Source organism: Parasteatoda tepidariorum, chromosome 4 (assembly GCF_043381705.1).
Source record: "Parasteatoda tepidariorum isolate YZ-2023 chromosome 4, CAS_Ptep_4.0, whole genome shotgun sequence".
In the NCBI taxonomy this organism is placed as follows: domain Eukaryota; kingdom Metazoa; phylum Arthropoda; class Arachnida; order Araneae; family Theridiidae; genus Parasteatoda; species Parasteatoda tepidariorum.
Window position 1 is genome coordinate 91,069,118 of NC_092207.1, and position 17,047 is coordinate 91,086,164.

Genomic DNA, 17,047 nt, shown 5'->3' on the forward strand with positions numbered 1-17,047 from the left:
GGGATTTGTAATACTAATGGTTTCATTGTGAAAAGATTTAGAATTGATTAAGATTTTAGAGGTGTAATTTTTTTTCTTGTAATCTTTAAGTTTACTATATAATGGTGAATATAATAAAAATGCTTTATTTTTCTTTTACATAATTAGTAAGAATTTTTCACACTAGTGAGAACTTTAATTGTTGTAATTTAGCTTTACGGAAAATATTTAGCTTGAAAGAAAATTTTCTAGTTTATTTCCACATTTAAATTTTAAAAAATGTAAAACTAGTTTGAATTAGTTACTAAAATTGATAATGGTAGATTTCTAAACCATGGTTTCAAAGATTTAATTTACAATGCTATTATTTCTATATAAGTGAAATGACAATTTCAAAAGTTTCACGGAGATTAATATTATTCAATAAGCAATTAGCTGAAAGATCGCTATAGTTATTGATAATTGCTTTGTATGGAGATTGCTGCAGCTGAATTGAAGGGTCAATATTTTTATAACTAAATTTGTTTACTTGTTCCCACTTTAAGTCTAAGTTGATCATCATTACGGGTATGTTAGCATTGTATAAAATCAATATATATTTCTCGAACATGGCTACAAAATCCTAGTTTATTTTTCGCTTTGGCAACAAAGAATTTAAATATCAAGTGTGTAAGCTGTCATAAGCCTAAACGTGTGTATTTACAAATTTCTGAACGAATTTTTTTCGCATGGTCAACGAAAAGCTGAAATAAACTGACCTAATAATTTTAATGAAACTAAAGGTTAAAAGCGAATAGCTCATACCAAAGAAGTGTTGAATATTATGTTTTAATTATACTTAAGCCTTAATAATTTTATTCATTGATTTAATTTATATTTCCTAATTTTTATGATTAAATAATAAGCCAGGAATTTTTATTGTGTTTAAAATGCTACATGGACCTTCTTTCTTACTTTTTAACAATTTTATTTATTTTGGCATTTGATAAAATTAATGACTGTTTAGCTATGCGTTTTTTTATTATAGGAGTTGCACAAGTCTTGTCTTATGCCATTAACCTGTAAACATCCAGCTAGATGCTGTCCTATGGTTATATTGTTTTGTAAATTTAGCTGGATTCTACTTTGTTTTTTACTGAAAGAAATTTAATGCTACATCAAATTCAAATGTAACAAGCAATCATTAGCCCTTGACAGTGTTTATAACAATATCTGGATCAAAATTTGTTTTTAAATTCATTGCGAGAAAACTTTGCTCGAAAATTTTAAAGATTTAAATTGACTCAAAATCGTGAATGCGTACTTCCTAATAATCACATTTCTTTTTTTTAAATTCTAAAAGCTATTGACAATATTTCTGAAATTACAAGAACAAAATTTAAAAATTCATAATAGGCTTTAAAAAAATTCGAATTCATATTTTTATGTACTTAGACAGAATCTTAATGATACTGAAGTATATTTTAATTCAAAGGGTAGTAATTTTTTCAATTTGTGAATTGACTCAACCCTATACAAAATCGTGCCTTCTCTGAATAATTTCTTTACTTAAAAAAAGGATATTGTGATCTGGAGAATCTGTTCCCTAAAGCATAGAACATCACAGTTAATTTTAATACTAAAGAACTGAACGTATACTCTTTTTCAAAATTGGCACTGTAAATTATTCAAGCTTCTTTAATGTTATTAATACTCTTAAAATGAATAACAAGCGATTTTAACCTCCTTAATGGTCACATAATTTTGAAGAAAACTTATAAAAGTGCCTATTTTTTTAATCAAGAAAATTGTGTTAAGCTATATAAGAGTATGTATAATCTATGCATTTTTAATCTCAGCTAATTTTTAACTTACATGTTTGAATGTTGTCATCCAAAGTAAGCTATCTCTAAGCACATTACAAATAATTTGGCATTTCCATCTGGTTTATAGATTGATAACATAAACATTGCTCCAGGAAAAAGGATTTTACTTATTTTTGGCGGGTTACTTTTGTACACTATCCTGGAAATATCACGGGCACGGGAAATAGAGGATGTATGGAGGTTTAAACAAGTGAGTATAATATAATCAATATACCCGTGAAAAAAAGCTTGTATGTAATTAGGTACTTGCAAGTAATCACATAGTTGTGTCGAATCCACATGAGTATCCGATTGATTTAAAATTAATGAAACATGATGAGGGTCGCAAAGATGGAGTTGGTGCACTGATCAAACAAGACTTCCATATTTGCACGTTTAATTTTGGTGTAACATAGCTGCATCTGATTTTCGTGTTATTTAATCTGTACTTTCAATAATATTCATTACGAATTCTATCCTTTGTGGGAGTCAGTTCAACTAAAAAGCTGTAGAAAGTTTTTCGATTATTAAACGCAGTGTTTGCGGAGAACTTATTATATTGTTCTACCGTTCATCATTAGTTTTATAAAAATCGGAGCATTTTTTAGCACATGGTCCCCAAAGTAGGTACTAACGCCTTCTCCCCCCCCCCTGCATTAGTGATGAAGACTTGCGAAGGCGCTTGCAAATTTATAGGTATTTGAGAGGTATTAAAAAATTATAGATTAAAATAGATTTGAGTACACATTAAAAATCATTGGTATTGAAAAGTTAATTACATTTTTCAATCAAAACATAATATTTATTACTTATATGTTATGTTATTTGTTAAAGTGTTGGTCTTAAAATGCTTTTAAACGATATAAAAAAAAAAAAAAAAAAAATTTATATTCACTTTAGGATTTTAACGTGTGTCACGATCTTCAGATTAATTTGAAAATTTTATGCGTCTAAGTTTTTTCTGGAAAAAATTATATATTCCTAAACTTCACTAAACATGCATTTCTTAGGTATTTTTCGGTCAGCCGCGGGTGCAAGGAAATTCAACTATTTTTCTTTTTTTTCCCCTTTTTTATGTTATTTAATATTTTGTGTGCGTCCATTTTGTTCAGTGTTTTAAAAAATGAAATAAAATAAAAAATTGCAAAAATTAAAAAAAAAAAAAATTATCACGGATCCACATTTTTTGGCAACTTTTCGCTTGCGCTTGACTTACGGAATCGTAGTAGTAGATACTTTTAATTCATCTTTTCTCACTTTTTACTTACTTTATGGAGAAGTTTTAAATAAATTTTTAATTTATTTGTATGATTTATGCGTTTTTACCTTTGTTGAATAATTTAAAGGTATAGTATCAAAATCTGATTAGCTTTGGATTTTCTATTGTTAACTTATAAAATATAACTTACTCATTTATTTCTGAAATAAGTTTCTCTCTATATATTTGTTTTACTAAAATTGCAGGTAATAGATTCCTAATCAATTTCATTACATTTCGAAGCCATATCACTTATTTCAAATTTTTTATAATATCAAAGAAAAAGATATCTTCAAAGTGATATGTTTAATTTACTTAGCCGTGGTGGCTCAGGGGATACAGCGTTCGCCTTGCGATGAGATGAACCGGATTCGAATCCCAGCGATGGCTGGTCGATGTGAATTCCGCACCCGGCTTGCACCGACCACAGTGCTAACGTGAAATATCCTCATTGTTCGACTGATCATGGGGTAGAGTCCTCTTGAAGTCAGACTAACCGTAGGAGGTTTTCGTGGTTTTCATCTCCATTGTAACGCAAATGCGGGTTAGTTTCCTCAAAAAGTCCTCCACGAAGGCAACATTTGTACCAATATTTGATCCTGGAGTTCCCTTATCTTCTGGATTGGGTTCAAAATTACAAGACTGCGGCGTTGACCATTAGTAGCCGTAAACTCAAAATTGGATCGGCTGTTCAACAATTATAAAATGAAAGGATAAAACGTACTTTTTTCCGAATACTTAAAAATTTTAAATGTAAGTTATTTTATCAAAACTAGTGATTTTTTTAACATAAATACATTGATCATTTTCGACATATTTTAAAGGCCGGATTTTAAAAGTGTTTCTTACCAAAAGATTATAAGACTTCGGATAACAGTGTCTTATTATTTATTGGTATGGGGGCGTTGAGAATTTTTCAACTTGCAAAATGGGCGAATAAGATAAGGCTGGGATTTGGCGTAATGTTCGAATTATGCAAACTATTGGGTCATCCAAACTAGAATAATTAAGTCCAGCATCACTTAACACACCTTGAGGCTATAATTAACTGAAAAGTGTGTTTCATTATTTTGCATGACCATTTCAGAAATGAAATCACGCACTTAGGAAATACCAAAAAGAGATGTTTACTTGCGTGACGTCGAACACTACATTCACACAAACTCTGACATACCATCACACTTCAAGAATGCTAGTTCTATTTTAGATTGTAATTATACTCAAGGTTAAAATATTTCCGCTATTCTGGCTTTAATTTGAGATGCTTTTTGCCAACAATAGAAATAAAAAACGAATTATCTCGAAACGAATTATAATTTTTTCGTCGAGATTTATATTTACTTTTAAAACACAAAATGGAGCTCTCGAATTTGCTTACAGTTGTCATTTTTTGCTCCTAATAAACAATCCAACGGAATTTTACTCGTTATTAATCTTAGAGATTTTCCTCTTGGCTGTAGTTCGTTGCAAATATAATTAGGAATTTAATTCTTTTAAAATTTGTTACCTGAATTTTTTAAAAAAAGGCAAAAATCATGTTTTACTTTATTTAAAAAAAAATGCCAAACAAAAGAGCAGGTCGTTAAAAGCCGTTGGATTGGAAAATTGCTTCCAGGCCTGAGAGGCCCCAAGTATAATTTTTTCCATAAAACGCTTCGATAATTGTTTTTTGAACTATACAAGAAAATAAGAAATAAATTTTAGTTAGAAATGATGCTTGAAATATTATATTTCAAAAATGCATACTAAATTATGTAAACTCTTATATTAAAAAACAAATATTTGAATTGTACAACAGAATTTTCAGTAAACAAAATTTACTATTTAAAATAAGTGAGCATGGAGTAAATTAAACTTTCAACGAAAATTCGACTCATATCTTCTGAAAATGATAGTTTGTGATTTGTTCTTCTTTAGTCTCGCTAAAATAAAATATTTTTCCTTTTTATTCAACGCGAAAAACGAAGTTTTTAGAATTTTATAACTTCTTGTTTTATAATTTGTTGCTTCATAAGTTAAGTTTTTAATTATAATTTATCCCAATTTTTTATTCACAATTTATTATTTGTGGGAATATTCACGTAATTCGAGTGTTCCCCTTTTTTTCCAGGTAAAGTATTGTGGCGTTTCATTTCCGCCATTTGTTACATGGATAACATACATGCAACAGATGCCACTCCAGGTGTCAACATGGAAATAATTGAATCCAGGGGTTAGTGAAACTCCAGAAAAAAAGGGGCCTATTCAGGGGACAAGCATAGAGTTGAAACATTATACTCCGGACAACAATCAATAAAATTAGACATATTCAGCATTTCTTTTTTTTTATTATTATTCTCAATTTTTTGTATAGAATTAGCAGTTATCAATACTGGTTAAAGATAACCAGACCACTTGGTACGTTCGAAATGTGAACCAGCAATAGGGTTAAAATGACTCGGCCTCGAAATTATCTAAAAACGAGCCCTTTTTTTGAAACAGATGGGACACGTGTCTCTATTATTCGGAATAATATTTGTACTAAGATATAGAATACAAAAAGAGCACTTTGAACAGAAAATTGTTTTATTAATTCATATTTAAAAATTTATCAATAGCTGATTTTGTAAATCAAAGAAACTTCAATGGTGAATAGCTGTTTCTCGCGAATCTAAATAACTACAAATAAGTATAAATTTGAAAAATTAATCTTAGAATTATTGATTAAATTAGTTAAAATTATTGAATTGGAAGTGAATTTGGAAAATTTTACCTTTAACGCAATAAAAGATATCAGTATTTTATGTTGTATTGCATAACCATAATTATTAAAATGCTAAATATAACATTTCCCCCTTATTTTGACCTAAATTTAAACAAAATAATGAAAAAAAAGTAAGAAAAATGTGTTTAATAAAATTCTGCGTCAATATTTATGTACTAAAGAAAAAATCTGGACATTTTGAAAAACACTAGGCAATTTTTATTGCAAATGAATAAAAAAAAATTTAATCTATTCTTATATTACTTTCTTAGAAAGTTTTAACAATTCCCTGTATCATTTTCTTGATGGAATACTGAACAACTCGTAATCGTTTGAGATCCATATATAGAAAATTTTAAAACAACTGTTGCAATTAAAAAATGACAAATATTAATTAGTTAATATTCCCTCAAACTAATGCTTAACTAAAATTTGTAATTGGATTAAAATCTTCGATAATATTATAATTTTTAAATAGGGCTTTGATAATCTTTAAACATAAAACTCAATAAATATGCAGCTTAACATTTTTGTTTGGATGATCTCTAAATTCAGCATTTAAAAATTTATTTTGTGACTACTGTATTGTTGAAAGAAATTTATCATTTTTAAAATCAAATCAAATAGACTGATCAATATTTGCGAAACTACAACTCCCCTAAGAAGATTTGTTAATACATTTGATGAAATAATAAGCATATGAAACCTTAATTACTCACCATAAAAATTGCAAATTTAGTATTGTTCCATGAGTTTTTCATGAAATGATTGAATCCCCCAAAAGTTTGAGAAAATGAATCCTGCAAGTAAAGGCTATATGCCTGAACCATATGTACAATGAGTGGACGATTCCTAAATTTGAATTGTCAAATTTTGGCGACTTTAAGGGGCATTATTAATCAAAATAAAATTAAAAGATGTTGGATCGTAAATCAAAATCTTTCAATTCTTCTAAAATTTAAAATTTGTATTTGTAGAAAATATGAATGTTCTGAATACACACAAAAATTAGGAGCATTAGAACGAAATATTTTTTGATCAGAACAATTACGGACTAATGAAAGTTATTAAATGCTATAGGAGAAAAACATTTATAAATGTAACTCATTTTAAGAATATTTTGTTTGGTAAATCAATATTTGCGAGCAATAAATTGCATCGCTTTGTATGGAGCATTTACTAAATAAGTCTTGAGCAAAATTAATTTTATTTTGTAGAAATGTTGAGGAAATATGGAGAGGTTAATTTTCAATGAGCGGATGTTACTTTTTTTTCACATGACTTGTAAAGCGTATTTCCGGATGTGTGTGTGGGGCTTCACCTTTCAGAGGGCACCCAACAACTGCAAGTGGTTGAAGGGAAAGGCTATAGAAAAGGGATCTCTAACAAGGAGGGAGAGGAATTCTATAAAAGGGGGATATCTCCCATAAAAGAAGAAAAAAAAATTTACTCAATAGTTGGAGTGCATTAGGGATCAAGAGGAATGGAGAAAAATAATGATTCCAAAAGTCCGTGAAAGCGAGATTGTTAAGGTTAAAGTTGGTTAATGTTGTTTAGATTATTAAAGAAAATCTTACATATTTTATTAATTTACCAAAAATATTTATATAAAGTTGCTAATAACTATTTTCTAGAACTATTATGATTGTGATAATCATAACTCTCACGAATTAGCACTGTGAAAAAGAAAATATTTAAATGCATGCAGGGCCTGATTATCACCTAGGCCCAATAGACATGGCCTAGGGCTCACAATTTCTGAGAGGCATCAAAAATTAGTAAAAACTCGAATGAAAGGTGGACAATCTTTGTGTTGGTTTAAGTTTAAGTACTAAATAAAAAATAATTACAGCTTACAGTAAAAAATGATTCAGCTAATCAGTAACTTTTAGCAAAAATCTCTGATTTCAATTGTTTGTGGTCACCAAACTATTTTTATTCTGACATAACATTGTTTTGTTGTTTAATATTTTGCTTTAATTTATAGATACGTAAACTTCAACTTAGAAAAACAATTTTTAACTGTCTGCTTTCAAAATTTCTTAGAATGTTTCTCTTGAATCATGCAGTTCAATAGATTCTTTTTCGTTATTCGGGCTACTCTTCAGTAATTTAACTTCAAAATATTTTGTATGGGACCCGGAAAATTTCGTGGGCCTTGGGCCTGAATTTGTCTTGACCGGTCCCTGAATACATGCACTAATTGCCAGTTTTCGGGAAAATATTCAGCGTTGATCAGTACAGTCTACTGTGTAGCCTTGTTGGCCAAAAATGATAATAAAATAGCAACAAATTATTTATGGGAATAACAAACTGATCATACAGATCTCTTAATATTTCATACAGATAAAAAATGAAAAAGAAAGATAAAACATTTTCTCTCGAACAGCGACGGATAAAAAGCTGTAAACCAGGCATTAGTAAAAAATTATTGTTCAATTTTACAGAAATAATGAAATGTAAAACCATTTCAAGTTTTCCCGTCAAGTTTGATTTATGAAATAAACCCTTTTAAATAAATTAATATCTATAACATAATCTATAAGTGACTCAGGGTTCATGTAATTAAAATTAAACACCAACATACATAAACACTTTTTTTATTATCAAATATATTTACAATGCAATATTATTTCTGAAATAGAAACTACTACATGTCCAGCTGCTTTTTCACAAACTTATAGTGTTGATTATTCCAAAATGTTTTGAAAGTACTCTTTCACTTTTAAACAGTCTGGCATTCAACATCTGATCCTTTTCAAATATTATATATGAGGATTTAAAATATATCACATTCCTCATCAGAACATCAGACGTCATTGCACAAGAGTTTTGAATTTAGCACCATAATCAATTCGTGATCATTTCTTATCATGACTATCATACTTTTTTACGTGATCAGGCCATAAAAATGTGAAGCAATAATGTCTTTATTAAATTGATTACATCATCTAATATGGCGTAGATTGATGGAGGAAGAGTTAAACCATCTTTAAAATAAATTGTCATACAGAACAAGTTTGAGAAAATACCAAATTTTAAATGCCCTTTTCTGGATGGATAAAAACATTACGCTGAATAAAAATAAGAAAAAAAAGGAAAAATGTGCTATTACTTTTTATTAACAAGACGCTCATAGTTGAAAATCTCAATGCTACGCTGATAAAAAATAAGAAAGAAAAGGAGAAATGTGCTATTACTTCTTATTAACAAACCACACTTAGTTGAAAATCTCAATGTTACGCTGAATAAAAATAAGAAAGAAAAGGAAAAATATGCTATTACTTCTTATTAACAAAACGCAGATAGTTGAAAAGCTCAATGTGACATTTAAAATGTCAATCTCAATGCGACAACACATTAAGTGACATTTTGATAGCATTTATCTTTTTAGATACAGAACACGTTAAGCGTATATTCGTAGAACTTTAATTTTATATTCCATGTCACAAAAGGACTGTTTTTAATGAAAAAGGAAATTTTGTTAAGTTTCCTGATGTTTCTATACATTTTAAAATCGAATTTCTTAAGTTAAATTATTCCACGAGGTCTCTTTCATTATAACACCGCAAAAGATAGTTCTTTAATACATAAGTAACGTTGTGATAACATTTAGTTTTCATTAGGAACATTTATCATTTCGCTACGATTAACAACGTAAAAAAATACGCTTACATTAAATTTTATACACTTTTTTAATAACAATCATTGAGCAGCTGACCCAATTTTGAGTTAACGACTACCAATGTTAACTCCGTAGTCAGCCGTGTTAATTTTGAATCAAATCCAGAAGATAAGAGAACTCCAGGATAAAGTATTGGGAGAAATTTGCCTTCATGGAGGACTTTTTGATGGAAATATCGACTTAAAAACGACAACAAACAATGATGAATGAAAAGCAATCAAGGAGGTTGGTGAGTGGAGCGAGCAGGGGACAAAACATTCTATTTTTATTGAAGATTATAGAATGATAAATAAAAAAGCATAATTTCAAAAAGTAACAACCCCAAAAAAAAAATTTAAGACGTTTTCGCTAATTGTATTTACTTATCAAATTATTATAAGTCCGAGACTGATTGAAATGTGAATAAGTAATTTGTAAACATACATTTTCTTCAACATTCTAAATAATTATTTCTTCTAAGTAATTTGTAAACATACATTTCCTTCGAAATAATTATTTCTACTAACTCCCGTCGTTCATTATTTAAGCTTTCATAAAACCATCAATCCAGAACAGGGATAAAAAGTATATATTCTTCAATTTTAGAGCTTTGGACATCAATTGTGATATATTATTTGATAGATTGATGAATGCTAGTGTTTACTTCCCGTTAAATAAAATAAAAATAATGGGCAACAATCATAAACGTCTTCCCTATCTGCCACATATTCTGAAATCATCGCTTACGTCACTACCCGAGACCCATTTAGAAATGACTATAATAAATTTTATGCTAATAGAACAGGAATTTATTATTTTTGTAAAGATCTCATTATAGATAAGAAAGGAAGAGGAAGTTGGAAAATTTATAAATTTACATATGAGTAAGGAAAATTTAAATTTATCATGGGATAATGATTTTGTTTTGTTGTTTACTGTAAATTTATGATGTCTGACACTTTGCTTTGAGTCTGAATTTATTTAAAATAGAGGGTAAATTTCAAATGAGAATTTTCGTTATTTCTAGAACAAGAGTCATGTTTGGCTAGATATCGCGCATCACATGTAATAAAAGGAATGTAAAAAAATGAAAGTGGTTCTTTATAGTGTTCTGATTGCATCCCTTATAAAATGTACGATTTTCTTAATATTGTACAATATTTTATGTATGTACTTAATATTGTACATACAAAAATATTGTACATTGATATATTTAACTGGAAAAACAGGCTACAGGCGCGCAGTAAAAAAGTAAATCATTGTGAACTATGTTTTAAATTTATGTTTTCATATAATAAGGAAATGGAATATGGATACTAATTAACACCTATTCTTAAAATCTATTTTGTTTTACAGGTTAAACGTATAATATCTATATAATTAAATAAAAAATATTCGATCTCATTTTATTTTGTATTGTTTGTATGAAAATAAATTTTAAAAAATAGCATTGAACAAATACATTCGTTAAAGAAAGGCATTTTAAATTTATGTTATTGGTATTTCTCAATTATTCATAAATGCAATTTTCAACATGTTTTTTCCCAATAATGGGTGGATTAACGATTCATTTCTAATGTAACAACTCATCATTAGATGTTCTTTGTTCTTTCGAGATTTTATTTTAATAAAATACTGCTCCCATTATTTATTGATCAGTTGTCTCTTTTTATAAAAAACAACACACAGTGTTCGGCCATTGATTTAGGAACTGATTTCTTCACCGGTCGGCACAAGTGTTGCCATTGAATATAACTTTTTCTTGTCATCCAGAGATACATTAGTCACGTGCTCAAAGAGGAAGGGAGAGGATATTTCCTTGGTACTCAATTGTTTTGGCTGGAAAAGAAAAAGAAAAAATTAGCCTCTATCATTCAAATAAAAATTGTCAGGATTTTTTTTTATTTAAATATCTTTAAAATAAATTTCGCTATAGCGTATGCAAACCTAATTATTTTCTTAAAACAAGATGTTGCGGGAGTGGGGAGCTTAGGGGCCCACATAACATCTGATTGTCCTAGACGCCGGCAAAAATGTTAAAAAACTACGTGTAAGATATGAACTGCGAGCGCATGCGTAAATCTCATTGTGCTTTCGCATATGAAAATCGTGTGCACTGAGAATACCTTATGTAGTTAAGTTAGACTCCAACCAAGACTTTCTAGAAGTACTCAGTACGGGTTACCATAAGTAAGAAATTTGATCCATTAGTAGTCCAAACGTAGTGACATCTTTCTTATTCACCTCCACTGCGCAGTTGCCCGAAGTAAAGATCGTAAAGACATGGTTCCCAGTAGACCTTAAGTCAAGCATCAATGGCTGCTGTCAGTAAGCGGATGGGTGACCACTTTGATCAGTCTATGTAGGGACCGAGAGTAAGCGGTACTGGTCCTCGTTAAGCTGTTCTACCGTAAAATGCTGGACTTCGTGCGCAGGTAGTCGGGCTACCAAAGCGGAGGAGCCATCCCCTCTTGCAGAATATCAAAATTGTGATGGCATGTCTTCGGATTCTCCTCGAGGATGTTTCCCAGACCGTCGTATATACCTACTAATCTACCTTTAACGTTTGCCTACCTATCTTATCAACCACTGCGCAGTTTATGTTAATATACGTTGGACAACTAAATTGATTCGTGTTGAGATCTTCTCTTCTAGGAGGTCCTTTCCTACTCAATGATGTTGAATGATGGCCGGTAGAAATATGAATTGAATGAAAATTATTTAAAATGTCTCCAGGTGTTTCCTGACTACCCAACAGATTTTGATGTTTTCAGTGCCAGCTTTTTCTCTAAGAATCTAATATAGAATAGTAAATGTTTTAGCATAAACAACGGGAAATCATTAATTTCGATGGCAATTAGCGTTTTTTTTTCTTTTTCTTCTTCTTTTTTTGTGTAATTTATTGACGATTCTAAAATAGGTACTCTTTTTTTACTTCTTTTTTTGTCAAGGATTCCAATGATATATATAAAAAGCCTTAATTATAGAACACTTTAAATATGCTTACATATCTGGGAACTTATAAAACAATAATACTATTGAAGAAAAAAAAACGAGTGCAGAAAATTGTTTTAATTTTAAGATATTGAATTCATACGTTACATGATTAAATTCAATTATATTCCTATTTAAAATCTGCATAAAAAGTAGTAGTTTTTGGTGCATTTTTGTTCGTTTAAGAGTTATGATAAAAACGATGCATAAAAGAAGAAGAAAAAAAATACGTGAATAACTTTCGATCTAATGACAGGATTTTCCCGTACTGCTATCTATAATTGCAATGATTTTATAACCTCAAACATACGACTTAATTAAAACAAACAATTTTTCAAATCACAAAATCAGACAAAAAATGCACTTTATTTGAATAAATATACATTTTCCTGATTTATTTGACCCCCAAATTATGGTTATTTGTTAAAGGGGTCGAAAATTTAACCACAATAACTTTAGTTTTACATTTTGCACTTGCTTATTACTGAATTTCATTTTTACATTTTTACGTCATTTTAATATGTAACTTTAAGTAGCAAAAATCAAAAAATTGAACTAGATCGGCCAAATACTTAAAAATATAAATTTGTAACATTTTAAGTTAAGCAATTCGACCGAATTATATTGGTGCGTGAAAATCCAACCATTAGAACAAAAGTGAAAACGATATGCATCCTGCTAAAACTTCAGAGAATTCCACTGTTTTCTCTATATAATACGATTGCATTCAATTTAGAGTAGATTAACACAAAGAACGCAGATATCCGTATTTAGCACTTTAAAACCTACATAAATACATTTTTTTTTTAAAAATCAGTTATAAAATTTATTTTTGTTCACTTCTGTAATTTAACAAAAGCATTCTAATATCATTGCTTACTCAGTTAACACTGTAAAAAAATGTTAATTATTAGAATTATCAAAAAATCGGATCATTTTTCAAACTCAACAGCGGGCAAATTTAAATCGAACTTAGTTTTAGTTTAAATTGAAAACAATATCGTGTAATCAAATTTAAGATAATATGGTTCAACTTAGTAACGAAGTAAGATAATACGGTAGCTAAGCAACTTAGCTTCATATTAAGGTTACAGCAAATTTTAACAGTTTAGAAATCAACACAATCTAAAATTTCTAGTATTTCAGCATTAGTATTGCTCAATTAATATTACAGAATATTTGAAAATTAAAACTTTTATTTACCTTTTCTTTCTTTTTTGGTATCCTTAATTTCTTTTTCTTCTGTTTGGGAACAGAAAGACTGATGTTTAGAGGATCTTCCATCAACTGCTTAACTTCGGCAAGAAACTTCTCAGAAGCTTCTTCCGCATCAAAACTAAGTCCAGCCATTTTCCGATGATCTTTTGACCAATACATAGTATGGAACGTCTCCTGTGACTTATAATTCGATCGATAGTCAATAGAATCTTTCCACAGAACAAAACCAGATCCTTTCTCGGCCAGAACAATCTGAAGCCTTCGTTCGTTTCTAGCACGAGTTTCCCCTTTGTCCAACAAGAGAACTGGTATACCAGTTCTTTCTGGTTCTCCCCAATCATCGTTGCCAACTGTTGAGAAATATAAATTAGCTAAACACCGACACACGTACACATAAGTCTTATGACTGCCGAAAAAAACTTCGATTTGTGCTATGTCTTGTTCGGAAAGTAAACCATTTTCAACTTGGTTTGTTTCACTTTCTTGGTTATCTTCTGTTTGGTAATTGCCGTCTTCCAGCGAATCTCTGGAAACCGAATTATCTGGATTCACAGATATTTGGAGATTATCCAACTGGCCATTAAGACATTTAAGAGAGTCATATTTCTCCATGATAAATTTAACGGCATATTTTTCATTGTTTGAGTTTTTTGTGACTATTTCGGGATCACAATATATTTGTTCTGGTTTGTCTTCGTAATACTTAACGTTGCCGTTGTGGCACGTTTGATAAGGACTTGTGATAATGTACTGTTGTTCCATTATAGTTTTTTTTATACAGTTGAGAGCTCAATAAAACACAACGGGATGTCGAAGAAAAGTAATCATTTTGTATAAGAGTTGACCACCAGGTGCACGCTGGTTTATTCTATACCTAAAAAAGAAAGAAATGCGGTTTTATTAAATTCACAATAATGATTATCAAAAGGTTTATTTAATTTCGCAGCTTGTAAAAGAATATTAAATTCCAAGCTTTTCGTTTGAATTTTGTACTGTCCAGTCGCACCTGCTTTTTCGCCATTAAACCCATGTTAACTAACGAACCATTCAATATTATTGTATGCTGTGTTTATTGAATGGGAGGAAAGAATCTACAATTTTTATTATAGCAGTCAGACTTAAAATTATAATTCCTCTAGAGTTATCATAGTTTATAAAATAATATTAATTATTATTATCGCTATTTTAATTATCATTATTTTTATAAATTATTAATCGTAATTTATAAAAATATTCTTACATATTATCCAATCAAATATTTTTAAGCATTAAATATTAGGGAACGTTATTATTAAATGATCATATTAGGGGCAGAGTATGGTGAAACTTGACAGATAAATGGCAATTTAAAATTTTCAAATAATAAATTTAAGTTATAATTTATTTTAATAAATTATTTTGGCATAACTTAATTTTTAAAATAAAATAAAAAATATGGCAATCTTCTCGATGAAATGAGGTTTAATTTATGAATTATGCATGCTTACGAGTATAAATAACTACCAAAAACAAAAAGAAAGCTTACGGATTATAAAATGGCTAGTAACTGTGGTTTTTATTGCTGTTAAGAAAATCGTGGAAGTCTGTCTTCTTTCCCTTTCACGAAACAGTCATGAGAGGGGAAAGAAACAAACATAAAAGTAATAACAAAAATTTAATCCAGAAAACACCCTCAAATTCAAATGAAGTAAAGACCAGACACCAGACGAAAAGCATTGTTATGTTCAAGGATGAATTTCCAAGAACTAGTCAGCACCACGCCTGATGAGATATTAACAGCTTCACCTGGAGAGGTGTGGTTACTGGTTAGTTTCTAACAAGTTTATGAACTATAATCGAATAATTCTATCTAAGTGTGGTTTTCAAGAGGCGTGGGAACCTGTATTCTTTCTGCATTATTATAAAAATACATTAAAAAAAGGATGTTCTTATAATCACGTGTTTTCCCATAAACAAAAACAAGTTTGCTCTCATAATTATGCTTTTAGAAATATTTTTCTTGAAAGTGGACCAATCCAGAGTTTTTTGGGAAAGGTCCCGTTTTTATAAAATTGCAAAAGATCTACTAATAATTTTGTGAATCTAAAACGCGTTAAATCAGATTGTTGTTGTTTTTTTCAGCCAGGGTGTCCTGTTATAACAAATTTGTGAAAATTGGGTCTTGTTTTTGATTTTGTAAAAAATCATCAAATGATAATCAGTTCAGTAAAAATAAATAAAAATAATACTCAATAGGGAATAAAAATAAATACAGAATGATACTCAATACAGTAAAAAATATAAAAAAATTATAATCCAACAGTAAAAATAAATACAAAATGATACTCGAACACAATAAAAGTTTTAATAAAAACACGCAGAAAGAAATATATCATTCAATATTATTAAAATATTCCTAATTTTTTTTTTTTTTTAATGAAACATGTGAAGATACATTCCCATGATACTCAATAGACACTTAGTGGTTGGATTGTATAAACGATAAAACTATTTTGTGAAGGGTCTGTTTTAGCGATAAAAAAATGTGAAGGGTCCGTTTTAAAATGACCTCGATACTAATTTAAATTAAATCATGTTGACAGGCCTCACAAAAAATAGGAAGCGCCATCAAGTTAATCTGACAGTTAAAATATTAATTTTTTTCGCCCTTATTGTCAAATCCACAAGTTTTTCTTTTTAGTTACGCTATAGTGGCTTCTAACAAAAGGTGTAAAATTAACAAACGGTCAGCTCATTTTGAAATGTTTTTATGAAATTTAGGACAGTTTAGAAAAATGAAACAAACGAATTGTATTTCTTTTACGAGATCAAATTTTTAAAAGTGTCAAATTTATGACACTAGTCAGACAAGATGTTACACTGACTATGATGCCGAGTATCACTATGATGCGAGACAAGTGCCACAAAGCGTGTCGTAGTCTTATTACATTTTTATAACACCAGGTATAAAATCACATTTTTTGTAAAAGGACTGTTTTCATAAAATTTTAAAAAATTTCCCTATAATTTAGTGAAAATAGGTTTATGTAATGTGTGAAGTATCACAAAAACAGTGGTTTGTTAAGCGTTTTCGTGAATTGTAAAAAATTTAAGCAAATATTTTGTGTATATCTGAAAATAGACATTGTTCTTGGAGAAAATAACACGCCTTTCCAGGGGTATTAATACATTTTTACACACACAAAATCTATTTGTTAGTCTAAGTGTCATACCTGATAATAGATAGAATTCATAATCTAAATTTCACACATAAATCTGTTTATTATCTGCGCAAAATTAATACTGTGCAGAGAGCGTTAGATCTACACAGAGGAAAATTTATCTTGAGAAATTTATTTCACAAAAGC

At 29.4% G+C, this 17,047-nt stretch overlaps 1 protein-coding gene across 2 annotated transcripts in view; it reads right to left on the minus strand.

Annotated features, from left to right (window-relative positions):
- Window positions 1-8,408: 8,408 nt before the first annotated feature.
- LOC107440216 (misexpression suppressor of ras 3) overlaps window positions 8,409-17,047 on the minus strand; it is a 34,253-nt gene continuing 25,614 nt past the window's right edge. For both annotated transcript variants that reach the window (XM_016053074.3, XM_016053075.3), the window contains exons 2-3: window positions 13,686-14,574; window positions 8,409-11,327 (exon numbers count right to left, since the gene is read on the minus strand). In XM_016053074.3, the coding sequence (XP_015908560.1) occupies window positions 11,193-11,327; window positions 13,686-14,462 (912 nt within the window). In that variant the 5' untranslated portion in view covers window positions 14,463-14,574 and the 3' untranslated portion in view covers window positions 8,409-11,192. The remainder of the gene's footprint in view (window positions 11,328-13,685; window positions 14,575-17,047) is intronic.